Source organism: Prinia subflava, chromosome 1, assembly GCF_021018805.1.
Source record: "Prinia subflava isolate CZ2003 ecotype Zambia chromosome 1, Cam_Psub_1.2, whole genome shotgun sequence".
Lineage (NCBI taxonomy): Eukaryota > Metazoa > Chordata > Aves > Passeriformes > Cisticolidae > Prinia > Prinia subflava.
The window spans coordinates 149,706,226-149,733,482 of record NC_086247.1 but is presented as its reverse complement, the minus strand read 5'-3'; the positions used below and the strand labels follow the sequence as shown (position 1 = coordinate 149,733,482).

The following is a 27,257-nucleotide window of genomic DNA, read 5'->3' as shown; positions in this document are numbered from 1 at the left end:
ATCCCTGAGTCCCCTGCAGTTCCCAATCCCTGTGTCCCTGCAGTTCCCAATCCCTGTGTTCCCTGCAGTTCCCAATCCCTGAGTCCCCTGCAGTTCCCAATCCCTGTGTCCCTGCAGTTCCCAATCCCTGTGTTCCCTGCAGTTCCCAATCCCTGTGTCCCTGCAGTTCCCAATCCCTGAGTCCCCTGCAGTTCCCAATCCCTGTGTCCGTGCAGTTCCCAATCCCTGTGTCCCTGCAGTTCCCAATCCCTGAGTCCCTGCAGTTCCCAATCCCTGTGTCCCTGCAGTCCCTGCAGTTCCAAATCCCTGTGTCCCTGCAGTTCCCAATCCCTGTGTCCCTGCAGTCCCTGCAGTTCCCAATCCCTGTGTCCCTGCAGTTCCCAATCCCTGTGTCCCTGCAGTCCCTGCAGTTCCAAATCCCTGTGTCCCTGCAGTTCCAAATCCCTGTGTCCCTGCAGTTCCCTGCAGTTCTCAATCCCTGTGTCCCTGCAGTTCCCAGTCCCTGTGTCCCCTGCAGTTCCCAATCCCTGTGTCCCTGCAGTTCCCAATCCCTGTGTCCCTGCAGTACCCAATCCCTGTGTCCCCTGCAGTTCCCAATCCCTGTGTCCCTGCAGTTCCCCAATCCCTGTGTCCCTGCAGTTGTTCCCCCATCCCTGTGTCCCCCTGCAGTTCCCAATCCCTGTGTCCCTGCAGTTCCCAATCCCTGTGTCCCTGAAGTTCCCAATCCCTGTGTCCCTGCAGTTCCCAATCCCTGTGTCCCTGAAGTTCCCAATCCCTGTGTCCCTGCAGTTTCCAATCCCTGTGTCCCTGCAGGTCCCAATCCCTGTGTCCCCTGTAATTCTTCAGTCCCTGTGTCCCTGCAGTTCCCAATCCCTGTGTCCCTGCAGTTCCCAATCCCTGTGTCCCCGCAGTTCCCGTGAGGAGCAAAGGCTCGGGATGGGCAGGGATGTGCAAACACACACAGTGCCCAGTGCTAACTGCTCTCCTTGCTTCCCTCAGCTGCCTGAAGCTTGGAAACCAGTCCAGCCTGTTCCAGTCCCCTCCCTCCACTGGTTCCTGGCCCTCAGTGCATCAGAGATGGGCTCTTTCCTTGTGGGACTGCAGAATGATTCATCCACCAGCACAGGAATGCAGCCCTGCAGGCATCGTTTGCAGCCTCTCCCCAGATCCTCTTCTGGAGCTGGATTTCTGTGTGGAAGGAATGTGGTCTGGAAAAGCCCTCCCCAGCAAATCTCAGAGCAAAGAGGAGTCCAATCCCACTCTCATTCTGATCCTCAGCCCCATCCAGACCCTTGCTGAGGAGAGGACACATCCCAAACCCAAGAGTGGGTGCAGCATTCTGCCTCAAGGGCCAGGACTCCTGCTCAGGTGTGAGTGCCCTGCCCTTCCTCAGTGCCACCCTCCTCCTCCTCCCTGTTTGCCAAGGGAGTGATGCCTCTGTCAGCAGGGGAGGCAAAACTCGAGCAGAACTCCCAAAACATGGGAGGGGCCCAAGTGCACATCGATGCCACCACGTGCGTGCTGCTGTCACTGGGGCCACCCCTGCCTGTCCCCAGGGAGTTTGGGTGAGCAGGGGAGTGCCTGGTGTGCAGGGCTGGGCTGTGCTGTGCTGGGCTGGGCTGGGCTGGGCTGGGCTGGGCTGGGCTGGGCTGGGCTGTGATGGGCTGGGCTGGGCTGGGCTGGGCTGGGCTGGGCTGGGCTGGGCTGTGCTGGACTGGGCTGGGATGGGCTGGGATGGGCTGTGCTGGGCTGTGTTAGGCTGGGCTGGGCTGGGCTGGGCTGGGCTGGGCTCTGCTGGGCCGGGCCGGGCTGTTCTGTTCTGTTCTGTTCTGTGTGCTGGTGTCCATCTGCTCCTCTGGGTAATTTGTTTGATTCAAATCAGCCAAACTCTGGGCGTAAAGGGAGGCAAGTTCTGCAACTTCTCATGCTTTCCCCTTGTGCAAAAGCAGGTGAGACAACGCTGCCCTTTGCAGGATGAGCTCTTTGAGTGAGTGCTGCTGTTCAGGAGAGCCTGGAAAAGTAGGAAGGAGACACAAGAATCCAGTCAATTCCTGCTGGGGAGTGGCACAGGGATGCCCCAAGAACAACCTCTTGCTTGTTTGAGAAGGAGTCCCGTCCCTCCTCCAGGGAAGAAACGTGAGCTCCTTGTTTGGTGTTCAAATGCAGTAACCAGAACTTCCTGGGAAAAGGCTCAGCTGAGCTCTGAGCCAGTGCTGGGCGGTGTCCAAGTGAATATCCCAGTAATTCTCATGGAATAACCCAAAAGGTTCCTGGGAAGCACTGGGTGTATCAGCCTTGTTGCAACGAAAACGAGAGGCAGCAGTGCTGCTCCTCTCCAGCCTGTCCTGCTCAGGTTGGGGGTGGCTGGGGGACACCATTCCCTGCTGGCACCCAGGACTGTGGCTGGCTTTTAAACTCCACGTGCAGCACAGCAGATGTGGCCCAGAGGGGATACAGGACCTGGGGGTTCAGCTCTGGTTTGGACTCTATGGAGATCATTTCTGATAAGGCCCCTGAAGTCTGCAGGATGTGATGTTGCCTAAAAAATGGCTGCTTGAATTCTCCACTCACTGAAGAGCTGTAAGAACACAAACCAGGCTTACACTTTATCTTAGGGGTACAGTTTGGTGGTAAATGTGGCAGTGCTGGGTTAATGGTTGGACTCGATGATCTTACAAATCTTTTCCAGCCTTAACTATCCCCTTAACTATCTCCCATTTTTGAGGGGTTCTGTGGGTCCCAGCTAATCCAGCTGGCTCCAGCCCCCCCAGTTTGTGATCCTTGAGCTGATCCTCCAGAAGGAGGTGGAGATGATGTGCAGAAGGGCCACACAGGGAGTGTGTCAGCACCCAGCAGAGTGCCTGCTGTCCATCCACCAGCTGAAGCTGGCTGTGATGGGCACCAGCACCCCTGTGGGGATGGCAGCAGTGGTGGCAGAGCTCCTGCAGCAGCCTGACGTGCCCAACACCTCACCTGGGGGACAATGGGCCGAGGAAGGACAGCAGGCACAGGCTGCACAAAGCAGGGAGGGGTGGCACAGGAGGGTGGCACCTTCCCAGCCTTCAGGGGTGGTGGGTGGATTTCTGCTGCTCCTTCCTGGTTGGCACAGGCAGGGCTGCATTCCTGCAGACAAAAGCTCCTCCTGGGCAGTGCCAGCCCTGGCCCCCGCTGTCCCCCCTGGCCATGCAGGCACAGCCTCAGCTCTGCAGCTTGCAGGGTTTGTCCTCACACTCCTGCACCTCCTCAGAGCTGGATTCATGAGCTCTGCTCAGCAGATGTGAACAAGAGGAGTGATGAGCTCAGCTCAGCCACCAGACTGCCAGAAATCTTTGCTCTGTTTTGGGGAACAAACTCAAAAGTCCGTAAGAAAAATCCGGATTCTCTCCCAGGGCACAATTCCCACCTGACACAGGACAAGGACATCCCCTGTGCTCTCCAGACTGGCACCACAGACTGGCAGCTGCTGTGATCCTAACGATTTCATGGCAGAGGCTGGTGAGCCCTGGCAAAGGCAGAATTCAGGATTTCACCCCCCATCCCACACCCGAGCACACGGTGACTTTCTGCACTCACATGGGCAGCCTGGTCACTGAAATGAGACAGATTAAAAATTAAGTTTGCAAGGGAGGGTGGAGTTATCTTGTGGGCACTTAGGTATGGTCACCAACAGGAGCAGCCAGGTTTCCCACACTTGTGAAAACCTCTGGTATGCCTGAAGAAAAAAGGAAACAAGAAAAAAAAGGAAATAAGGAAAAAAAGGAAATAAGGAAAGAAGGAAATAAACAGTGAGGGTGAGATCTCCAGCTGCCTTCCCCAGCAAAGCCAATATGTCTCACAGCTACCTCACACCAATCCTGATCCAGAGCAGAACAATTGGGATTAAAACCCACTTGGATTGCTGAGTGCTAAAGGAGCAGCCTTGTACCCTGCAGGGGGAACCCAGGTTACCTCTCCTACAGGGTGGGGGTGAGCTGTGGGGAAACTGAGCCAGCTTTCTGGTTCCTGCATGGACATCCCATGTAATCTTGTCCAAAAGGCAGAAATAACCCCTGCTTGCCTCAGCTCCCGTGAATGAAGGTGGTATTAATCCCTCATCTTGCTTGCTCGTGGTGTGATTCCCGTGAAAGGACAGATCCAAGGAACCTGAACCCCAAGGGCTGTCACTGCCAGGGCACAGGTGATTTCCTCTTCCACGGGATGCCGTGGGATGACCTTTGTCAGGCTCACACACCCATTAACCAGCGCTGGGGCTGAGCCTCCCCTGCCTGAGAAACATCTCCTTTCTGCTGGATTCAGCTGCTGCTGGAAATGGCAGAGGCTCTGCTTGATGACCCTGACCAAAGCGTGCTGGAATTTGCTGGGTTTCATGAGGTTTTCATTAGGGCTGCGAGAGAGCCCCTGAGGTTTTGTGAAAAACCTCCTAAACTCTCCATACAGCCATTTGCAAAACTCTTCTCTTCAGTTTTTACTGACCCACTCTGCTTTTTCTTCTTCCTCTCTCAGTGTCTCCCTCTTCAAGATGCACACGTTGCTCTAAGGGAAACATCTGGTCCATGCTATGCTGAAAGCGTGGTCAGGCATTGGCACTCGGGTGGAACCACCACCCCTGGAAGGGTTCAAAGCCACGGAGATGTGGCACTTGGGGACAAGGTTTAGTGAAGGACCTGGCAGTGCTGGGTGAATGCATGGACTCAGTGATCTGAGGTATTTTCCAACCTTAATGATTCTGTGGCTGAGGGATGGGGGCGGGTAGGAAGATTAGGAGGAGCTTGGGTACCATTAGCAAGTGGCCAGGCTCGTGTTTGGGTGATCTGGGTTTGTTTCTGCCTTTATTACTCAGTTCCTGCCAGTGGTCCTGGTTGGAAAACCTCTGTGTGTATCCTGTGCTCCCTCCCTGCTATCACCCCTACCAGGGCAAGCAATAATCCCTGCCACCCTCTTAAAACAGACACAGGACTGGAAAACATCTCAGTGCAAGGCTCCCACAGTGCCTTTCCTGGGATTAAGTCCTGATTAATCAGGGTTTAAGATCTCTAGAAGATTGTAATTTGATATCTAGAATCAGCAGCTGATGGTCCAAATGGCTCAGCTAGTTGTGGCTTGTGTACAACTGAGAAAAAACACTCAGGAACAGGAACAGCACAGCTTTGTTTTGCTGCACATTGTGCCCCCATGGCTACTCTGAAGGTGTCATGAAACTCACCCCATCAGACTCCATCTCCTTCCCTAAAGGCTCAGCTCCTGGGAGTCCTCACTGCCACCAAGCACTTCCCTAAAGCTCCTTGGCATTCTGGAAGAGCAGGCTCATTTTCTGCAGTGGCAAACCCAAGTTTTTCCTGGCACAAACCTCGTCCATCTCTGCAGACAGTGAGATGACCCAAAGGACATCTTGTGCCCACCAGCATGAGGAGCAGGGTTTGACAGCACCAAGGGGGTCTTGGGGGTTTGGGTGTTTCTGGAAGCTTCCCCAGGTAAAGCAATGGTCTGAACACATCCAGATGAGGCTGTGGCCCCTGTGCTGCACTCCTGCTGTGGCTGGCAGGCAGGCAGGGCTGCCAGGCCACGGTCCCAGCGGGGCTGTGCTGTTTTCTCAGGGCTGGTTCCCGGCAGAGGCGGGCCAGATGAAACAGAGGCGCAGAGCCCACGCCCGCAGTGCACACAGCAGGGACTGCTGCCCCTGCTCTGACACCTCCCCTGCTCCCAGCCAGGCCCAGGTGAACCTCCTGCAAGGGCAGGGCAGCTCTTCTGCTCCAGAACAGGAGCTGTTCAGCAGCAGAGGTCTGGAATAAACCTCCTCCCCAAAGACTGGGAGAATGTAATTCTCCCTCTGCAAAATCTCCACCCAGAGCTCGCACAGGCAGACCCAGGGACATGGCACAGCCATTCCATCACTGCTGTTGGAGTTATATTCACTGAGTTATTTCTCCTGGCTAGCAGAGACTTAGAGCTGGTTATCCCACCTTCAAGGATGGGTTACAGACATTTGAGGATGTAGGAGAGGGGTCAAGACCGACCAGGAGCCCTGCCAGACCTTGCTCTCAATGCTGCAAGAAGTCACCACCTCTGTCTCTCCGTCAGGAGAGCACTTCTGCCCATCAGCCTGAGGACACACGAGCCCCATATCTCCAGTCCACAGCCCAACACAGATGGCTCAAAATGGATTTTGCACTAACATGGCCAAGTAACAAATTGGAGCAACATCTGCAGGTTTGCTCAGCCTGAGTGTTTTAACCCTCTGTGTCAGAGACTGCTCGTGTCTTAGCCTGCTGCAAGCCTCTGGCTCTGGAAGGATGAACTGCACCTCCAGAGCTCTTGCCAAAGCTACTCCTGCCCCAAATCAGCATTTACCCCATGCCCTTGGCTTGCCAAGGCCAGACCTTTGTCCAGAAGGGGCCTGTCCTGCCCCTGCCTCCAGAGTCTGCAGTTCCCAGGGCTCAGAGCACAGCAATGCCCCAGAGCTGTGCTGGGAGGGCTCCTCAGGAGGACTGAGGGTGCTCTGTGTGCAGGGAGCCACTGACTGACAGGAGGTGACAGAGGAGGTGACAGAGGAGGATGCAGCCACTCCCTGTGGCTGTGTGACAGCTCAGCCGTGCCCTGCAGCACAGCCAGCTCCTCACCTGAGTGCCCAGGCACCTTCTCCTGTCCCAGGGTATTCCCTCTGCTGCTGTTAGGACTGACCAGCACCTGGTGCTTGTCATGGGCTGCTCTGTGCTGCTGCCCACAGAGCTCTAGAACAGGATCACAGAACCATTTAGGCTGGAAAAGACCTGTAAGATCAAGTCCAACTGTAAATGAGCACTTCCAAAGCCACCACTAAACCTTGTGCCACATCTCTATCTTTGAAATCCCTTCAGGGATGGTGACTCCACCACTTCCCTGGTCATCCTGTTCCAATGCTTGATAACCCTTGTGGTGAAGAATTTTTTTTTCCTAATATCCAAGCTAAACCTCCTTTGGCACAGCTTGGAACCATTTCCTCTTTTCTTTTGTTACCTGGGAGAAGAGACCAACCCCCAGCTCCTGCCAGGGGAGTTGCAGGGAGTGATAAGGTCTCATCTGAGAGATGATCTTGCAGTCAGCACACAAGTATTTGTATTGCCTTCCCAACTTTTCCCCCACAGCCAGGAGCACAGAAGGTGAGGGAGCAGTAGGTAACGACCCAATCCTCCTCTATCACATCAGCAGTTACATCTGTAAGAGGCACTGTGCAGATTTGCATCTGGACATCACGATTTTACAGGGCAGAGGAGTTCCTGAGAGAGGCCAAGTGAGGGATGTGCACTGAAATGTCACTTGCTTGGGTTGTGGGTCAAGGAAAGCTCTCCTGAAAGCTTCTCAGAAATTCGTGCAGTGCTTTCCCTGTTACAGGTCAGGATCTTTACCCTCAGATCAGGGTGTTTTGAGCAGCCTGTGGGGTTTTTTTTAACTCCTTCCCTTGCTTTTCCAAGGCATGAGGCCCTGCTGTGTTATCTCATCTACAGGGCTTGGCCCTTCCCTCTTCCTCCCAGAGCTCCATACCCAAGAGCGGGCTGGAAATACCTTTGGAACGTGTCATTTGGCAAACACATCCTTGGCAGAGCCTGTTTCCCCGTGCACAATGTCAACCTTGTCCACAGGCATGTGGGATGCTCCAGGCTGGGGCAGATGTGGGGCCATTCTGCTGCCAAACCCTGAGTCTGCAGTTCTGCACCCTTCCTCCAGCAGCCTCTGATTTACCCCAGCCTGGACCTGTGACAATGCTCTCAGTGTCTTGGGCTCGCACTGGGACACTGAAAACAGCCTCATCTGCCACCTGCATGCACAAAAATATATCAAACCACAAGGTCCCTGAGCTCTGGGATTACCAGGGCAAGCTTAGGAGCAGGACATGAGTGCATCCAGCTGTGCACATGGAAGCACAGCTGGACAGGGACATCTCAGACCACGTTTCAGATCTGAAAGTCAGGCCATGCTGTTTCCCACCACTAGTGAGTTAAACTGCTTGGAAATAATGTTTTCTGCTCTATAACCCCATGGCATGACCAGAATCAGCAGGAAGCAAAAGTGCCTACAGCTCAGTACTAAATGAGCCCATGTTTTATGATGAAGATCTTCTTTTCCCCTGGCATTGGCTGTTCTAAACTGCTTTCCACATATTTCTGCAGAGCTGGGCTCCTTAAAAGCTCAACAGGATAATTTAGTGCTTTTTCACTGTGGCACTAATGGAGAGGAGGAGAGGGCAGGCAGCTCAGGCATCACCTGTGTGTGAGCCTGAAGTGCATTAGCAAAGCTGTGGCTGTAGGAATGCCAGGCTCCATCCCAGAGCTCAAATTCCTGTAGCCACAGCCATGGAAGTGGCTTGATTTACATCAGCACCAAGAAGCACCCAGATACACAACTATTAATTAAATCCTTGGTTCTGGGGATAATGAGTTCATGTGGCAAAAGGGGAAGGGGAACACAACATGGTTTGGTGCTGATCCTCCAAGATTCCAGGTGTTTTCACCCCACCTTCCAACACCTCCCCCCAGACCTGCTGGTGGGTGACCCTCACTGCTGGGCCAGCAGTGGGCTTGGGGAGGACTCCAGAGATAAAAGCAGACCCTGTTGCAGGTCCCCATCCTCTGTGGACTGCAGGAAACACAAAACATTGTTCCTCCATCCCCTGCCACAGACGAACACTCAGCATGATAAAATGAAAAGAATGAAATGAAAAGAATGCAAAATGAAAGGTGAAGGCTGTTACGTGTTTATGAGCTGTAGCCTGCAGACATAAAGGGAGAACTCACTTGCTAGGAGTTGGTTTTGCATCTTAAACCGTGAAACTCAGATCCCTGCAGTGATCCTCTCAGAAATGGGCACACCCAGGCTGAATAAGCAGGTCCAGCCCACGCCCTGGTCTGCAGCTCTCCGTGGTTAGTGGCACACTGGGCTGGCAGCGTCACTGGTATTTTGGGCACTCTTCCCACTACAGCTCCCTGAGGTCTAAAAGTGCTCAGTGGATGAGACCTGTGGTTTAAACCTACTCAGCCACCTGGTTTAGCTGGTGAGCTGATTCATATTTATTTTCAGATTGTGAGGGCTAATCTAGAAAATTGAGGAAGTGACAAGAGAAAAATGTATCCAAAGGGAAAGGCTTGGACAGTTCCCAGCCCCGAGAGGTTGTGTGCAGTCTCCATCCTCAGAGATGTGCAGAGCACAGCTGGACACAGCTGGACACAGCCCTGGGTCCCCCCAAAAGTCTCCATCCTCAGAGATGCGCAGAGCACAGCTGGATACAGCTGGACACGGCCCTGGGTCCCCCCAAAAGTCTCCATCCTCAGAGATGTGCAGGGCACAGCTGGACACAGCCCTGGGCCCCCCAAAAGTCTCCATCCTCAGAGACGTGCAGAGCACAGCTGGACAGAGCCCTGGGCCCCCCAAAAGTCTCTGTCCTTGGAGATGTGCAGAGCACAGCTGGACACAGCTGGACACAGCCCTGGGCCCCCCAAAAGTCTCCATCCTTGGAGATGTGCAGAGCACAGCTGGACACAGCCCTGGGCCCCCCAAAAGTCTCCATCCTTGGAGATGTGCAGAGCACAGCTGGACACAACCCTGGCCCCCCAAAACTCTCCATCCTTGGAGATGTGCAGAGGACATCCCTGGGCTCCCCAAAAGAAGAGCTGGTGGCTGATGACAAGGTACCAAGCGGTGCTTCTCCAGACAGGGATGTTCCCTGCCAGCAGCACATGGCAGCAGGGACAGCTGGGAATGCCAGGAGATGGTTTTTCCTCAGCTCATCCCCAGCCTGTGACATCAGGCAGCCTTCAGTGGCTCTGACATTACAGCCATCCTTCACAGCTAATTCTTTTCTCAGCAATAAGCTACGGGTGCCCCCAGCAGCAGCTCTCTGCTGCTGAAGGTGGCTCTGCAAACAGTGCCTGGTTTATCATTACTCTCCTGGGAGGGCAGCCCAGTTAAACACTCCAATGCTCTGTTACATCCCCATTCCAGTCACTGATCCTGGCACAATGCTCACCCCTGCTCCCCATCGCCCAGGGCTCCTTGTGAGCACAAGGACACTCAGCTCGGCCTTGCAGGGAAGAGCAGGGATCTTCCCTGAGCACTTAACTCGGCCAAAATTGGGGGCAGTCAGAGCCAGCGGCTGGAGCTGGAACTCTTGTTCCCCTGAGCAGCACCGCGCCTTGCTTTGTCCCGCAGAGGCTGAGAAAAGGGCTCAATAACAATAAAAAAAATCCCTCCCGTGCCCTCCTAAACCTGGACAAAACAGGTTTTTAATGAAAGTAGCACTTAATCATTATTCAGCGAATTCAGAGTGGTGGATATCTGATGCAAACACAGAGTTGGTTGGAACCCTCCCGTGCCGGCTCCCTCTTTGTCCCTCCTGAGCCTGGGAATGGGTGTGATCTCCGGGTAGGAGTGTCTCTGCGGTTAAGTAGAGGATTGAATTACCGAACTGTGCTGTTCCCGGGCTCACAAGGTAGCAGAACACTGAACAAAAGTGCCCTGGAACTCGGGGAAGAGCAGCGAACGCGCTGGGCTTGGTGGAGAAGGGCACCTGCGAGGGCACCGCGCACTTGGCAAGGTAAGCGGCTCCTGCACCCCTGCCACTTTTAATAGGGCCACAGCTCTTTAGTGTTGTGTGGGATAGCAAGAAACAAACCAAAAATTAATGTGCTTCATACTTTAAAAGAAAAAATAATAATCCTCCGCTGTTCCAAGCCGGGATGTGTCTCCTGAAAGGAGCCCACCCTGATTTTGGGGCTGGAAGGAGCAGCTCTGAGCCTGCCAGGAACCCGGCCGGGCTCCGTGTCAGCTCCGGGACACATCTTTTCCTACAGCCCTGCACAGGCTGGCTTTGATTTCGTGCAGCCATCAATGATCAGGGTTTATTTGGGCCCGGATTGTTTCGCGTTCGCTGCCGCGGGGATTTGCCCGAAGCCCGCCCACCTTTGGGGACAGTGATGGGGCAGACAGCCCCAGAAAGGCTTTGCAAGTTCTCCTCGATGGGTTTTATTGCCATCTGATCGACAGGTTGCTGATTTCCGAGCTGCTGTGCCCTGTAAAGAGAGTGTTCTCTCGTCCTGCCCCTTTGGGATGCGAGTTGCACTGAGGTAAAATTGAGTTGTAATGCAGTTGAGCTGCAGGCTCACTTGCCAGTATTTTTCTTAGGCGTGCCTATTAGGAACATAAATATTTAACACAAAGGAGAGCTGATATGAATTAGCATCTGTGGGAGGTTCACGCTTATTCAAGGCTGCCCTAGCGCAGATGTAAACAAGTGTTCCAGCAGCTGAAGCAAACTGGCCCCGCCAGAGCAGCACTTAGGCGGTGAATCATGCAGGTGCTTTTCACACACCGCAGCTAAATGGGCTGATTAGAGCCTGCAGAGCAGAGATTAGGCAGTCACAGGGCACTGGCTCTGCTCCTCCTCCGCGGGGTTTTACCGCTCCCCAGGGATGCCAGGTGGAAGGCACTGCAAGGACGGGCAGAGCAGGAAAAACCCTATAAGCACCTTCCCTCACCTTCCTCCTGGCAGAGGCAGGTGAGCCTCCCCTCCTCCTCCCTGCACAAACAGGATGCCTTTATCCTCCTCCAGCTCCCTTCTCAGCGGCAGACACGGTCTCGTGGTGCTTTTTCCAGGCAGGACTTTGAGGCAGCGGTTGCCAAGGTCTCCCAGGCGGGAGCAAAGGTTCTGTGCCATGGCTGTGAGCAGTGTCACCCTGATCTCCTGCCTTGTCCTCTACCTTGGGGCTTCTGCTTAGGCTGAGTCCATAAATCCCTGCTCTTGCATGGCCAGGGATGCTGGAGATGTTCACGGTGTCTCCTGGTCCTTTCCATGGAGCTGTGCAAGTTTTTCTGGCCCTTGAGCATGGAAGTTGTTATCTTTTCTGTTAGGGACCACCCATCCTGTGGTGATCCATCCCCAGCTGAGGAGGAGGCTGGCTTGGACACCTGCCCTGTGCTTGGAAATGTTCTGGAGCTCTGCTCTGTGCTGGGCACATCCTGCTGGACTGAAAGCCTTCCCTCAGGTTCCAGAGTTAGGTGTGTGGTGACCCACTTGGAAGCAGAGCCCTGAAATGCTCAGTGCAGTGAAGGGAGCTCAGGGCACGGCCCATTGGTGTTACCTGCCCCAGCCGTGTTTGTGTCACCCCTGGGGAAGCCTTGTGCCACCACTGACCCTTCTCAAGGTCCCTCCTTCATGACATTTTTGTGTCAGCCTTCTGAGATCCTCACTGGACTGACACAAGCCACAGGTTGGGCTTTCCATGTGTGAAAGGTCCATCTGCCCGAGGAAGGGCTCCAGTGTGGCCACACCACACCCAAAATATCTCTGCTCCAGCTCTTTGTTTATTCATGTATATGAATAAACATATATATATATCTTCAGCTTCTGTTGTCCCCTCAGAGGAACAGATCCTTCAGTCACAAGGGGAAACACTCTCCCACAACTCATTAAAACCTCTCCTCTCATGACCTCTCTCTTTCTCTATAACACAACCTGGAAATAGGCCTAATTATGGTTTATCCTGGATGATTATACATTTCTGCTGTATTTCCAGCCATTCTGGATGTGAAAGGGATGCAGAAAGGGGTAAATGTCATTTAAAGTCTTTGGCCCCCTTCACTCTGAGAAGTCCAGGCATCGGGTGATGTGCATCCAGATTCAGTTGCCTTGATTTCCAAGGATCTCTGCTTGTAACAGAAACCCTCTCATTTGTTATCTGTCTTTATCTGAGCCTCTCCAGCTTACCTGAGGCAGTGCTGGGCACAGGAACAGTGGAACTTGTTATTACCTTATACCCACGTCAGGGATGTGGCACATGGGGGATGTTAAATTGCACGGTTGGGCTCCATCCTGGGCAGGCCCTGTGCAAGGAGCTATTGAGAGCAGTCCACCTCTTCTACCTAAAAATGTCCTGTTGCCATGCCCTGGGATGAAAGAAGAGGTTTGTGCCTGGCCCTTTATTTAAAGCTGCTCTTACAAAAAAAAAGCTGCACAGGGTAGGAAGCAGGCAGTGCTGGAAATTATGTTCTTTTTTTGGGTTAGAGAGACTATCTAGGTACCCATCTTTCCTCTGGGAGTGTGCTAGAGCCTGAATTACTGTCCTTTGTTGCTATCCCACCCATCCCAGTCTTCCAGATGTCTTGTTCCCTTCCTGGTGCTCAAACTCCCATTGGCAGCTCCAGGTGGAAAAGGTTGTCCAGGATGAGTGACTCTGTCTAAAGTTGTTTTTGCAGTGTTTTCAGGGATGTTTTTTTCACCTGGCTTTGTGCAGGTGATGTTCTGCTCTCTCTGCTTTCATTTCTGCCCAGAGAGGCTGAGAGGCTCCTCCAAAGTCCCAGGAGAACCAGGAGCAGCCTCGCAGCCCCTCACAGGGGTTGGAAGGGCTGGAGGACACAGTGACCAACACACCTGGGGTGTGGTGTGAGCACAGCCTGGGGGAAACACTGCCACAAAGTGTGTGGTGCTGGTGTTCCACCGAGAGGAGATCCTGGGGAGGGCTGGCTCTGTTTCCAACACCTTAAAGCTCAGAAAAGGCAACTCACAGCCTGGCTCAGCACCCATCCCAGTGGAAGCTTGGGCTGGGTTAATTGGTCCCCTTTTGTTTTGACACAGGTCAGGTGCCTTCATTAGAGTTGTGCCAGCCAACACTCACAAGGGATGAGCTTCCCTTTGCTGCTTGAGAAATGAAACTTCCCCCTGAATAAACCTTTTACATCTCAGTGGGTCAGAGAAGGAAGTGCAGAGTCACCCACAGAGCACCTGCTTAGGTCCAGGGCGTTTCATTTGCAATCCAAACTGGAAACCTGTTTGAGTGTTTGGTTTTGGTGGGGGTTGTTTGTTTGTTTGTGTTTTTGTTTGGTTGGTTTTGGTGTGGTTTGGTTTTTTGTTGTTGTTTTGGTTTTTTTTTTAAATGGAAGTTCTGGGTTTTTCTTCTCAAGCTTGATGTCAAGCTTACAGGTCTGAACTGGGACAAAACTGAAACAGTCCCTTCTTTTTGGTAGTTAATATTAATCTTGCCACTTTCCACTGGGAAGCCAAAGCTCTGGAACCAGTTCTCCAGCTGGTCTGAGTGGAGGCAGAGCATCTCCCCTGCTCCATCAACCACCAAAACAGGTCCTGAGGGCAAGGGCTTATTTAGCTGCACTCATTAAACTGTGCACCTGGGCAAAGCTGCTCTTTGTCTTGCATGCATACACGTGTGTGAATTCTTAAAATAAAACTTTCATGTCCAGCAGCAAAAATCCTAACTCAGACTTGTTTTTTGAGAAGGACAGGCCAGGTGGGCACTGGCACTTGGGTTTAAAGGAGGTTTTAGTTATGATATTTGTCTCAGTTCATGGTGGCAGAATCATGGGGCACAGTGGGTGGGACTGAGCCCCCAAACTCTGGGAGAGAAGGAGGGAAGTGTGGCAAGCTGGGCTGTCCACCCAGGGGTTTTCCTGTTAGGCCAAGGGAACAGCAAGTCCCTGGTTTTATTTAACCTGCAGCCATGGGGTTAAATCATGCTCTGTTAAAATGCTGATGTGGAAGAGGATGGTAACTCTTTTCGTGGAGGTGATGAGTAATTAGAAGTTAGTTAAGACCTGAACCACTTCCCTGGAAACCAGGAAGAGGAATTAAAATGGCTTTGCTTTCCTTCTGCGTGCACCTCCTGCCCTCACTGTGGCATGAAGCCCTGCCTTTGGATGCAATGCTGGTCCTGAGCCAGGAATCTCTCCCTTTCAGCAGAGGAGAAAGAGCTATAAGAAAGGAGAGATTTGTTCCTGATGAACTGGCAAGTGGCCTGCTCACCTTTCCCTTGGGAAGCTCCGTGCTGTTGTTGACAAAAACCCCACGGAGAGGGGCTGGAGGTGCAGTGGAAACCTCTGGAGTAGCTGTGCACCGAAATGAAATCCATTATTTGACAAAAATGTGCCTGGCACCACACCAGCACACTGCTGGTGCAGGGGGCTTGTAAGCAGAAGGTTTTTAACAGCTTCATGTGCCTGTTTTTTTCTCATGCATCTTCAGAGAGGTGGGTTTGCACAGCAAGAGTTTGTTATCGGTCACAGGGGCTGATATCAGGGGGGCTTCCTGCAGCTCAGCCTCTGCTACTGCTCAGCAAAGCTTTGAATCTTTTAGGGCTGCCCTCAGAGATCCTGCCTGCCTGGAAGAGCCTCCTGCTTTCAAAGGCATCCTGGAGAAGGAGGACTTTTCTGGGAAAGAATTCAGGCAGGAGCTGCGTGGGTGCTCTGACCTTCTCTGTAGGACACCAAGGCCTGCCAGCCCCACCTTCAGCCAAGGGGCTCTGCCTTTCCCAGAGCCAGGCACTGCTGGTGAGTGTGGAAACTCAGACAGCAGGACTTGGGAGCTGTGGCTGAGGCCAAAGACCTGATTTAATTGTCAGTGCATTGTTTCTGCATTGTGAGATGTTTGCTGGGATGGCGCAGCTCCATCGTTCCCAGGACAGTAAAACTTTAGAGGAAGGACTCAGAAATAGCAGCAGTTTGAGGAAAAAGAATCTGCTCTTACAAATCAGTTTCCCAAGAGCATCTGTTCAAAGATCAGGCTGCTGGAACCCCACCAGCAGTGAGATGAACAGAGGGGCACAAAGGGGATCATGAGGAGCGGTGTGGAGAGATGAGCAGTATTTCCTGGATGGAGTGAGGTGTTGAGCTAGAATTTATGGCAGGTGGAAATGCAGCTGCAGGGACTGGTCAAAGTCAGGAGATAAATCATGAAATACCTTCCCTTCTAAATCAGATGTCCTCTGAGGAGTTCAGAGAGGGAGATGAGGTACAGATTGAGGGTTAGAGCAGCTGGGAAGGTGGTTATTTCCCAGCAACCTGGTACTTCCTTGTGCTCTTTGCTTTTATGTTAGGAACAATGGAAGGACTGGAGGATCAGTGCAAAGTCCGTCCTCAAAACAACTGAAAGATGAAGCCCACAGCCTCAGTGGCTTTCTGGGAATGACCAAGTAGCAGCTACTAAGTCTGAGATGCCAGAAATGGCCAGGAGGTGAAGGCACAGGTTATAAGAAACCACACAAAGCCAGAGATCTGTTCTTGTAAGGCCTGGGATGGTGGCTGGAGATGGGGTAAATTTCCAGGGTTCAAGAGACAGAGCAGCTGGGTGCAGGAAACACTGACAGGGCAAACTGGTTGTTGCTATTTCAGAGCCTGAGAAATCCTTTGGCTGGGTGAATCCAGGTTTCTGCATCCTTTAAATTTACTGAATAGGGAATTCAAAACCTCTCCTGGGCTGTAGAGCACTTACAGTTTGAGAGGCCATCATTAACATTAAACCATCTCTTCATCCCAGGCTCTTACATGCTCACTCACATTAACCCTGAGCAGGCTCAGCATCCTCAGCATGCCAGCCCACAAGCAAAGAGCAGAGAACATCAGTCACCTGTGATGTGGGGATTCCTGGCAGGCATTCGTGGAAAAAGGGGAAAACCTGCCCCTCTTAAAGCAGGGAAGTCCCCTCTTATCTCCAGAGCCACTGATCCTGAGGAGAGGAGCCCAATCTCAGTTTATCCCATCCAATGCCCCATCTCGGGTTTTGATCCAGCACTGCTTAAGTCTAAAAAAGCCCTTCAAACCATTTCAAGGTGCACCCTGGTGATTTTGTAGCATGGACAGGGGATCTTTTCTGACCAGTGGAGGTGGCTGAGGCAGGAGGGCCAGTCCCTGTGTCTGCCTTATTGCCAAACCCACGGGCAGGAGCAGCTTGCTACAAGTGCAGCACCTGAGCAGCAGCTCATGGCCACAGAGCCCCAGGAGCACAGCCCAGCCACTCACCCATCTCATTTCAAAGACATTAAGTAAAGCCAAGCCTGCCAGCTTCCCTAATAAGCTGTTCCAATGTTTAATTGCCCACCCTGATCAGAAATAGCATCTTATTTCAAGGCCTGCTTTACGTAACTTCAGCTGCCAGGCAACAGCTCTTTCCAAGAAGGCTGAGGTGCTCTCTGTGGTCACCCAGGCGTGTCTGGGCAGAGCCCTGTCCTTGGCTTGAGGGCCACACTGAGCTCCTGAACCTGGACCTCACAGGATTTGGAGCAGGAGGATGAGCTGAGCTGTGCTTTTTCCTCTTCCCATCCCCACAATACATATCCTGTTCCCTGCCCTCATCACCATGCTCCAGCACATCCAGCATGGGCTGGAGGAAGCTCTCACAGCTCTGAGTGTGTGACAATGTGAGAGAGAAGACAAGCCCTAGAGCTGGCCCTCCCTAGCCATGATTTTCTCGTGGCATAAAAGCTGCTTTGTCTCCTCTTGGAACAGAGGAATAAAAGACAGCCTACCCAGGCTGAGTGCTGAACTTCTGGACAGTCACTCACTAGGGACAGCCACTGTTCCTGAGCTGTAGCTGATGGGCCACACAAGGGAACTCCAGTGTTGAATTCCACTCCTCTGGGCAAAACAAGAGTTAACCCCTGTCCTCCCTGCAAACAGAGAATGGCACCTACTTGGGCCCAGATGCCCAGCTCTGGTGGAGACAATGGAAGCAATTCAACAGCCCATGGTTTACCTCATCTAATGCCAGTCCAAGTATTCCCAATAATTAGGCCTTTCAGCCTGGAAAGGCTGGAGCCACAGCTGCTTCCTATTTTCCCAAAGCTGTACAGAGCATTAGTCATTTCACTGGGGTTTTTTATTACCCTGACTACAGCCCAGTAAAGCACGGGCCAAAACCCAGGCAAGCCAAGGCATCCTGAACCCAGAGCGTGCTCCAGCAGTTTGAAATGTTCCCCTGTCCCCTCTCTGGTTTTTCCTCCCCACCCAAACAGCCCAAGGCTGCCTGCAGAAATGTCCTGCTAGGTCTGGGTCCCAGCATGGACTGAGCTGACCCAAAGGCAGCAGTGATTGCTGGCACTTCCACCCAGCTATTAATCATTAACCAGCCTTGGCAGTGACCTTGGCCCTTCGTTAGCCATGTAGCCCTTCCTGAGGGCAAAGCTTTTCCCCACTCTGTGCTGGTAGGAGGGGATGAGGGCTGGATTTAGCAAGCAGGAGCGTTGCTGTGATTTTGGCAGGGCACAAAGGGCAGTGGGTGGAAGGGAGACCCATCTGCCTTCACCCACCAGCTTTGTCACCTGGACTGTGACAGGAAAAGCTCTGATTTTAGCTCTGGAGTGCCCCTGGTTGTAACATCCAGTCAAGGGCCAGCTACTTACGTTTGGTTTCCAGGTTCTCTGCCCTCAGCCAAGAGCAGCATGTGATCTTTGCAATTTAATTTATAGCAACTTAACCAAGTGGTGATGACCCAGCAGAGCAGCTCCAAGCCAGAAGCTGCCTTTGCTATGCAGCACCCACCTCTCAGCCCACATTCATGGGGTGAACTTTTCTCCTCTTCCCATGGAGAGAGGAAGATTCCCTGGAAATGGTGGCTGTAGGATAGGCTGGCCCTGGAGGTAGAAATTGAGGATTTGAATGTTATTAATGTGGGGACAGAGAGATGAGCTACAGCTGCTTCTCTCCTCCCTTCACAGGTAAAGCTGTGTCTGCCCAAGGGAGCAAATCCATCCCCATAACCAGCGATTTTCCCTGATGAATTCCTGCCCCAGGGGCAGCTGACTCACACTGCTTGCCAATTTGCATTTCACCTGATGCTGTGCAAAACTGGTTTGGCTGAGATAAGAGCTGCCCCAGACACTGCTGTTGAAACCCCACAGTGAACGCTCTTAACCCTTTTCTTTCTTCTTTATAAATTCTAAAAGTTTCTGCCCTTCATGATTTCAGCACAGATGGGAAGATTTCACCCCATAAATATCAGATTTCATGTCTGGACGTTGAATTATGGGATCATCTGATTAAAACCCCACAATAAATCATTAATGAAATGAACTGTCTGATTATATCTGTCATATTCCTGTTATTTCCAACTTGGCCGAAGGAAGCTGGAAAGTCCAAAGAAGCAGACAGCCTTGTCTGTGATTCACACTCCCCCAGCTAAAGCACTTAGGAGGAAGGGAGGGACACCATTTCTCAGAAATGTGAGGGCTCAGCACTAATTGTGAGGTTTCAGATGGAGAAAGGATCCCCAGGAGCGAAGGAGATCCAAGATCCTTATTTTGAGCCAAATATGTTTGGTGGGGAATCTGTGGAGCTGCTGGCTCTCAGAGGGTTCTGTGCAGCACTGCCTGTGGTCAGAGAATCTCAGCATCCTTTGGGTTAATTTTTCCAGGAGAGGTTGGGATGCTGGGAGAAGCAGGGATCCAGCTGTGTCTGGTTTCCTGAGCTGTTAGCAGGAGAGCAAGATGCCTGCTGCCTTCCTCAGGGAGGAAAAAAACTTCACTGCCCTCAAATATAAATGCCTTTACTGGCTTTGTTTGCAGGTTCTTCCTGTTTTGATGGTGGAAGGAAAAACCCCTAAATAAATTTAAAATATGGCTGAGGGAAGGAGGCTTCACTTGGGTTTTTCTTTGATAGGGACCTTTTGAGTGTGATGTTAAAATAAAGGAGAGATCTCTGGGCTAAATATCTGAACTAAGACCATGTTTTTGTATTCAGTTCCTGGTAGCCCTGTACTCCAGGGCTGTAGGTGAGTCAGGACACCATTTAGAACAGTGTCTGTCTCCTCTGTGGACACTGAAATATCTTCCTGGATCTGGCTTTTAATCTGCGTGGGTGTCAATCACCTTTCTGGGACTTGGAGTGAAAAATGTCTTTTTTTGTCCTTGCTGTTTGTCTTCCTGCCTGGAAGCTCTCTGGAGGACCTGAGAGGGAGCTGAAGGTCACTGAATGTGTTCTTGGGGCCACATGGACTCATTCTCCAGCAGCTCTTCTGTGTTCAGGAAGGAATGAGCCCCTGTGACTCCTGCTGCTGAGCACTGCCAGGCTGTGCCTGCTCAGGTAGCAGAGAGGTGCTGGGGCTGGGCTCAAAACACCCCAGGAAACGCCTGCATCTCCTTGCCTGAGCAAGGACCAGGGTCTGGCAGCTGTGGGAGGTCTGGATGGACCAATGTTCCCGCCTGTGGCAGCATTTTTTGTGCTCTTAGAGTGCTAACTCTTCAGGTGACCAACACTTGTTGTGACTTCACGGTGTCACATGCAGCAATAAACACCTCCTGGCAGGGGTCACAGCTCTGCTCTTCCCCTCCTGCAGAAGAAGTGAGTTGTGTCTTTTCTGGAGGCTGTTCCTGGATTTGTGAGCAGGACTGGATTGTAGGGAAAAGGCTGCTGTGGGTTGTGCCCCTGCAAAAACACAGCCTGTCCATGAGTGCTGCAGCAGAGCCATCCCCCATAGGATGTAACTCCACCTTTTTATGTACATTGCTTTGGGATTTCACTTGCTTCAGGAAGCTGTAAACAAGGTGGGTTCAGAAGTTGTTTCTTGAGCAAAAATCTCAGCAATAGGAACAGGGAGCATAGCTAAGGATAGTCCTTTTTTTTTCCCCTACAACTGGTAGATGTCATAGAGGATGGATGGGAGACCTCCACCTCTCAGAGGGGCAGCTGAAGACACAAAAACCATCTCAAATATTCTCAGACACCTTTGTGTGGGCAACCTGAAACGTGCTTCTTCCCCTTGCAGGCAGCAGAGCTTAGGAATTTGCTGGGATTTGTGTAAAATAGACAATAGTGGTTATTGATTGGCTCTCTGTGTGCTCTGCTGTGCCTGCCCAGAGAGACCTGTCCCAGTTTAAACCTGAATATTGGCCTGAAGTAGAAGGGCTTCATTGCTTGGGCTCCCAGAGCCCCAAGGCCAGGAGAGCTGACCTGACCTGACCTCCAGGAGGGCACAGGACTGCTGGGGGTCCACTCTGTCTCCTCCACCCCTTGTGCCACGGTGGGAGCAGACCAGGACTGATGTCAGGTCCAACAGCCCAGTGGATCCTTTCCACCTGTTCAAATCCAGGGAAAATAATCCCCCCACAAACAACAGTGTCCTCTCCAGTGTTTGCTGGGCTGTGATCCTGCACTTTGCTTGGCCCTTCCTGAGTATGGGCAGCCTGGGAATGGGGTTCACCCCACCTTACTGTCAACAGCAAAGAGACAGAGACTCTTCCAAGTGTGGATTTTCTGTATCAAACCTGCCCTGGTGGTAAGAGGAACCCACAGCACACTCACTGTTGCATCTAATTGTACAATTATTTTGGTTTTTTCTTCTTCCTTTGCCTTCCAGCTCAGACTGCAGGATGGCAGACGGTGACACAAATCTCCCAACCATCGAGAGGAAGCTGGGACTGCAGATATGGGGCATCGAGGTAGGACAAGAGGGGTGGCACATGTCCTCTGTCACTGTCATGTCACACATCCTCTGCACATCTGTGTGTTTATGTTTCAAGGGAGATGAATTCTTGCAGTAATCTCTGTGGGAAGAGAGGGTCCTACAGATAAGATACAGTGGGAAACAGACTCAGTATTTCCCCATGAAATGTTCAACATGTTATTGTTTTGGTTTCCTGCTCTGTAAAACGGAGATGATAATATTTACTAAGGAAACAAGAATGTGATGGGACTGAAATCATTCCTCCAGCACTGGAGGCTTTTCTCACCCCTTTTTGGAATCAATGCAAGGCTGCTTTAACAAACCAGAAAATCCCCATTTCACCAAGACAGGTTATCCATAGGTAGCCTTAGTCCACACCAGCAGCTGCCACAGGGAAGACACCTATTTTTGCAGCAAAGGCATTCCATAGAGTCCATCTGTACTTTTTCCTTGCCTTTCCTACTCTATGTCACTGCAAGGAGAGATCTGCAGCCTGTGAGGCTGCCTTTTTGCTGGTGGTGGTATCTGATTTTGGATTGGAATCAAGCTGTTCTCAATTCTGCCTTGTTCTGGCCCAATTCACCAAGAACTTTCCCCTGCAATGAGAGTGGGCTTAGACTGAGGTGCAGAATCCTCCCAGGGGAGCAGTGGGAAGAGGCTCCAACATCTCCAAGTGATATTCAGGAGGTCACAGCCATGTTCCAAATATCACAGGGTCTTCACCTTCCCATTTCTCTCCAAAGCACTGCACTGAGCTGCTTTCCAGAGGATCTGTAATTAGAGCTGTGTGGGTTCACAGGGGTCAAGCTGGTATGCTGGGAGACAAGTCAGGGCAGCAGAGGAATGTGTGTCTCTAATTTCAGGGAAGCTCAGAGCCAGCTCCAGCCCAGGAGCTGCGTTTGGACTGCTTGGTGGCACAGCCAGGCTTCTGTGCTGGGCAGGCATGGCTGGTTAATTATGCACTTGTGCCACAGGAAGTCTGCAATTAGGGTCTGGAGGGGTGAGGGTCCATCAGTGTCCTCAGCTCTGTCTTTTCTCAGCACTGCTGGTTGCCCTGAGCCACTAGCAGAGTGGTTATCCTAACAAAGTGCTGAAAATTACCCTTGAGCTCACGGGCACTGAGTAAAAAACTGTGCCCAAAACTAGACCTAGGATGAGATGTGCTCATTCTCCTGGGAAATTCCCTGCAAATGCAAGCTCTGGAGCACTTCAGCTTGATCCCTAGTTCTAAATGCACAGGACTTCAGAAAAGCAAGGAGAGTAAATCATACTTGTCAGTCTGTCCAAGTAAAATCATTCTTTTCCTCTTCTCACCCTTTAGTATTTTGAATATTCCCTCCAGAAGTGGCTTTTCCCAGCTCACAAACTCAGCCCTGATTCTTCCTTCTCCAAACCCTGATTGTCACCTCAGTGTTTTGTGCACCCCAGCGTGTCCTGTTTCATACACACCAACTTCTGGCTCTTCACTTTCAGGGAAATGAGCCCAACTCTGATTTCCTTACAGAACATGAAGATGGTTCCTGTACCTGAAAAAGCTTATGGGACTTTTTTTGAGGGAGACTGTTACATCATTTTGCACGTAAGTAAGAGAGCAAACACAGGTCTCTGTTGGGCAGCTGGTTCAACCCTTTTTATTTAGATCTGCCTTGGTTCCTTATGTACCCTGCCTGTGGAAAAAGCACTGTTGAAGTGGTTGTGTGTGCATGTGTGCTCCCCATCTAACCATGGATCTGAATTTCACGTGGCTGTTGTGACAACACTGTCTGTTTAGTAAATCAGAAGTTCAGAGGAGCCATTAACTTAGTAATTCATTAGAAGGGTTTATCTTCCAATCAACTGAGTCGTGCCCAGGCATGGCAAAATGACCAGCACATCCCTGGAAAACTCAATCAAGGCCCACATTTAAATGATTTATGGGAGTCCTTGGGGGATGTGGGATGTGGCCAGCTGGAGGGTCTCATTTTTAGCAGGTGATGTGGGACATGAAGATGTTCCATGTCGTGTGTCACGTAAGCAGCAGAGGCTCTGCAGCCTGTCTCATGTGCCCATAAGGACACTTCAGCCCCACCCAAATTTGGTCCAGACCTACCTGCAGCCAGCTGAGCCTGGGGTGGCTGTGAAGGATTGCTGAGAACCAGCTCTGCTCTGTGCAAACTGCCTCATGTTCTCAGATTTTGGCTGGAGGATTATGTGTTGCACTGACCTCCTAGAATCCTTTCCACATCTCTTCATCTGCATAGAGCAACCCAGGCCCCATTGTGCCAAAAGCCATCCCTGTGGTGGAAACCAGAAGCATTTCCCATTTCCTGGGTCTGAGCCTGCCTCCTGCAAACATCTCTGTCTGTGGAGAGGCAGCAATGCCCCAGAGCCCCTCAATAACCAACTGCACATCCACCACATGCCAGGATGGGAGAGCAGGCTGGGATGGCAGCACAGGATGTGCCTCCTGCTCAAATGCCCCACACACATGCCTTTGGGGTACCTTCTGTGAGTTACAGGCTCACAAACACACACTTAGAGCAGAACACTGGAGTCCTTGCAGGGAGCTGACGGTGTAAATACGGATTTTGATGCTCAGCTTCTGTTGCAACAATGTCCCCAGGCAGAGGGGCCCTTCATCAGCCCACTGTTCTCCTTTTTCCTGGAAGACAGGAGGGTGAAAACACTCATCTTTGCATTCTGCTTCTTTACTCGAGCCTCTCCAAATAAAGATTGTCCGTGGAACAATGGGGCTTTGATCATCTTCAGTAGCAATGTATTAAATTGAGCGATTTTTCCCCAAATTAATTATCTGTGCCTGAAGAACAGAGCTGTATTTTATTCAACTCCTTCTGCTGTGTTTCACTGTGGTAGTACTGCACAAAGCAAATAAACAGAACTTAGTGTCAAATCCAGCTTATAAAATGAGCTTTTATTACCTTTCCCAGGTGTCCACGGTGGGATTTAACACAGTAGGTGCTGAAAAATAACTGGCACAACTCAAATAACACTGAGCACACCTTCTTCTCAGCCTGCTTGCCTCCTTTCTCTAGGCTGCTGGGGTTTTCTGTAATAAGATGAATCCCAGCATGCACACACTGGCTCAGCTTCATTTGGAGTTATGTCTGTTTTGCAAGTCGGCAGGAATTCCGAGGCAGTTTGTGCTGCTCTGTCATGTGCTGTGAAAACAACAACAGCAAAGAAAGGGTAGCATCTCCAGGCAAATAAATAGCTGTGTGCATTGCATTTCAAAAGGTGATCCATGAGAAGAATCTGCTTTAAGTCTTAGTATCAAAATATACAATAGTAGGACAAGCTGAACATATTAATTGTGCATAGTTTTCCCTGATAATAGGAGTTATAAAAGGATATCAGACAGAAACATCGTTCAGTTCTCTTTATAAAATCCATAAATTGCTCTGCTGAATGAGGAGAGATCCAGGCCGAGCTTTCTAGGAGTACCTGAGGCTCTGCCCTCTCTCCCCTTGCCTGGGAGAAAGGCAGAATTGGGAAAGGTCACTTGGTTTTCCAACACAAAAATGGGCTGTGCTGTGAAGGTTCTTGCTTCCTTTCTCCCTTGCCAAGGTCGGGATTAATACACGGGAAGTGTAGGTTTCGTGTTCAGACTTGGATGTTTATTATTTCTTATTTATTTACAGACTCACAAGCTTTGAGCTCTAACTAGCAAGTTAGAGGAAAGAGGTACAGTATAGTACTTCTAATTCTTTTCAAGGTTATTTAGGCGATAGTTACCCAATAATGAGGTGACACCTATATAATTTGTGTTTCTGACCCAGTAATGACCACACAAGGCCCGCAATGCGGACTCTTTTAACCCAATTACAGAAAACCACCAAACCCATGAAGAAGAAGGAAGAAAAAAGTGAAGAAGAAGGAAGAAAAAGGTGAAGAAGGACTTAGACAATGCCCCAAATCCTCCATCTTAACTCACCCGTATTACTATACGCTAAAACCCCCCAAATCCAAGTTTCCAGAATTCCAACGCTCTCCCTTCACCTGGACTTGTCCTTCCCGCCTCTTCCAGACCAAGAGGACGTCCCGTGGCTCTGCCGTGGACCTGCACTTCTGGATTGGCAGGGACTCCTCTCAGGACGAGCAGGGCGCCGCGGCCGCCTACGTGGCGCAGCTGGACGCGGCGCTGGGCGGCGGCCCCGTGCAGCACCGCGAGGTGCAGGGACACGAGTCCGAGACCTTCCAGAGCTACTTCCGCAACGGCATCATGTGAGTACCCCCAAATGCCCCCCTGTTTAGTCCTCGTTTAGGGCTGTGCTGGTTTGAAAGCAAAACCAGTGATTTCAAGTCAGAAATACAATTTAATAGAGAGAGAAGAAACAAACAACAACAATAACAAAAGGGTAAAATAAAATAAGATAAATGTAATAGTACAAAGGACCCACTGACAGAGTCAGAATGCAAACCTGGCACCCTGTTGCTCAGGGTGTTGGAAGCAGCCCGCAGTGAGTCCTCCCAGAGTGACAGATGTGGCTCTGTTGGAGTAGAGATGATCCTCAAGAAAGGGTCCAGTCGTCCTCTGGGAATCCAGTGGGAACAGGCTCCATTGGTGTTTGGGATTGCTGTTTTATCCCGGTGGAAAGGCTTTGGCTCCTCCCGCTGGGTGGAGCATCTCCCAATGGGATGAGGTGATGTTATCAGTCCTGTGAGAGCCTTCAATGGCCCATTCACAGGGGATGTCCCTCAGAGGAGGAAGAGATAAGGAGGCCCTGCCTTATCTGGTGTTATCAGGTGTCCCATTAACAGAAGGGATCTGCCCTCTTTCCACCCCTAGAGTTACAAGAGATAAAGAACAATATCTCCCAACTGTCTTCAACAGATGAAAATAGAATACACATTTTTGGTTACATTTTTCAACCCAAGACAAGGGCAAATCTGAGAGGAAACCTCCGAATGGGGTCCCTCCTGGACGCAAACCCAAATGGTCCCTTCCCCCCAAAGAAAAAAATCTCCTTGGAGAAAAGTGGAAAAAACTGTTTATTTAACAAACAAAGTGCCCACAAGCACAAAAAAGGAATAATAGGAAACAACATCGCTCTGAGGTGAGATGGCAAACTCAGAAAGTCCTTGGGGGTGTAGCTCAGCTGGCTGAGTCTCTTATCAGTCCCAGTCCCTCCAGTGCTGGAAAATGCCATCCTGGGCCTGGTGGGCTGCAGGTGTGAGCTCCCAGTGCTCTTCTGGGTTTTCAGTCCAGAGCAGGTTTAAACAGTCCCAAGAAAAAGAGAAAAAAACAGTCCAGGGAATTTCTCTGCCTCAGCTAGCTAAAAACTAACTAAAAGCAAAAAAAGATCCCTGTCCCACTGTCTGTCCATGCTGCAGACAACACTGTCCAGGAGCAGAATGTGTAGAAGTGAGAGCAGTTTCTGCGAACAAAGTGTGCGCTTCTTCTTCCACCCCCTTTGCTCTCAGAACCAGTCTGAAAGGTGCAGAACACAATATCCAGCATAAACAGAACAGACAATTGGGGATACAAGCATCATAAAGTCACCCTAGGACACCTGCACTGAGGTGGGTGGTGGCCCCTGGAGTTCCCTCTGCTTCTCTGCGTCTCTGAGACGTGTGTATCTCAAAAACATGAAAAATGTGGTGATGCGTTCCTGCGTGGGGCTGGAATGTTGTGAGCCCCACAAAGGTGCATCACACCTGAGGGTTGCCCACAGCCTCTCAGAAATGGTTATAAAAATAGCGAGACAGTGTGATCGGAGGTGTTTGGAAAAGCAAAAGGTTTTAATTAAGATGAAAATAACAAACTCTACAAAACAAAAGAGTAAAAGCTGTGCAAAGCGCAGGGAGGATCCCAACACCTGCTGTCACACCCCAGAAATGCCCCGAGAGTCTCCATGCTCTCCTTTAAGTGTGTAAATTTAAAAAAATGGGATTTTGGCTTGCTTCCCAGTAGAAATAGCTGCAGTTCTTGAGGTACTGCTTAAACTGTCCAGCAGCACCTTTGTTTTGGAACCGGGCCAATTATGGTGAGAAGAGCATCAAAGTTTCTGGTTCTTTGCCTTATAAGTGAAACAAAGAATTAAACCCAAATCCTTTCCTAAAGGATTTAGGA

At 51.1% G+C, this 27,257-nt stretch overlaps 1 protein-coding gene across 1 annotated transcript in view; it reads left to right on the top strand.

Moving 5' to 3' along the window:
- Positions 1 to 10,408: 10,408 nt before the first annotated feature.
- VILL (villin like) overlaps positions 10,409 to 27,257 on the top strand; it is a 35,126-nt gene continuing 18,277 nt past the window's right edge. Inside the window, exons 1-4 of the mRNA XM_063416715.1 lie at positions 10,409 to 10,564; positions 21,101 to 21,182; positions 22,692 to 22,766; positions 25,212 to 25,408. Of these exons, the coding sequence (XP_063272785.1) occupies positions 21,114 to 21,182; positions 22,692 to 22,766; positions 25,212 to 25,408 (341 nt within the window). The 5' untranslated portion in view covers positions 10,409 to 10,564; positions 21,101 to 21,113. The remainder of the gene's footprint in view (positions 10,565 to 21,100; positions 21,183 to 22,691; positions 22,767 to 25,211; positions 25,409 to 27,257) is intronic.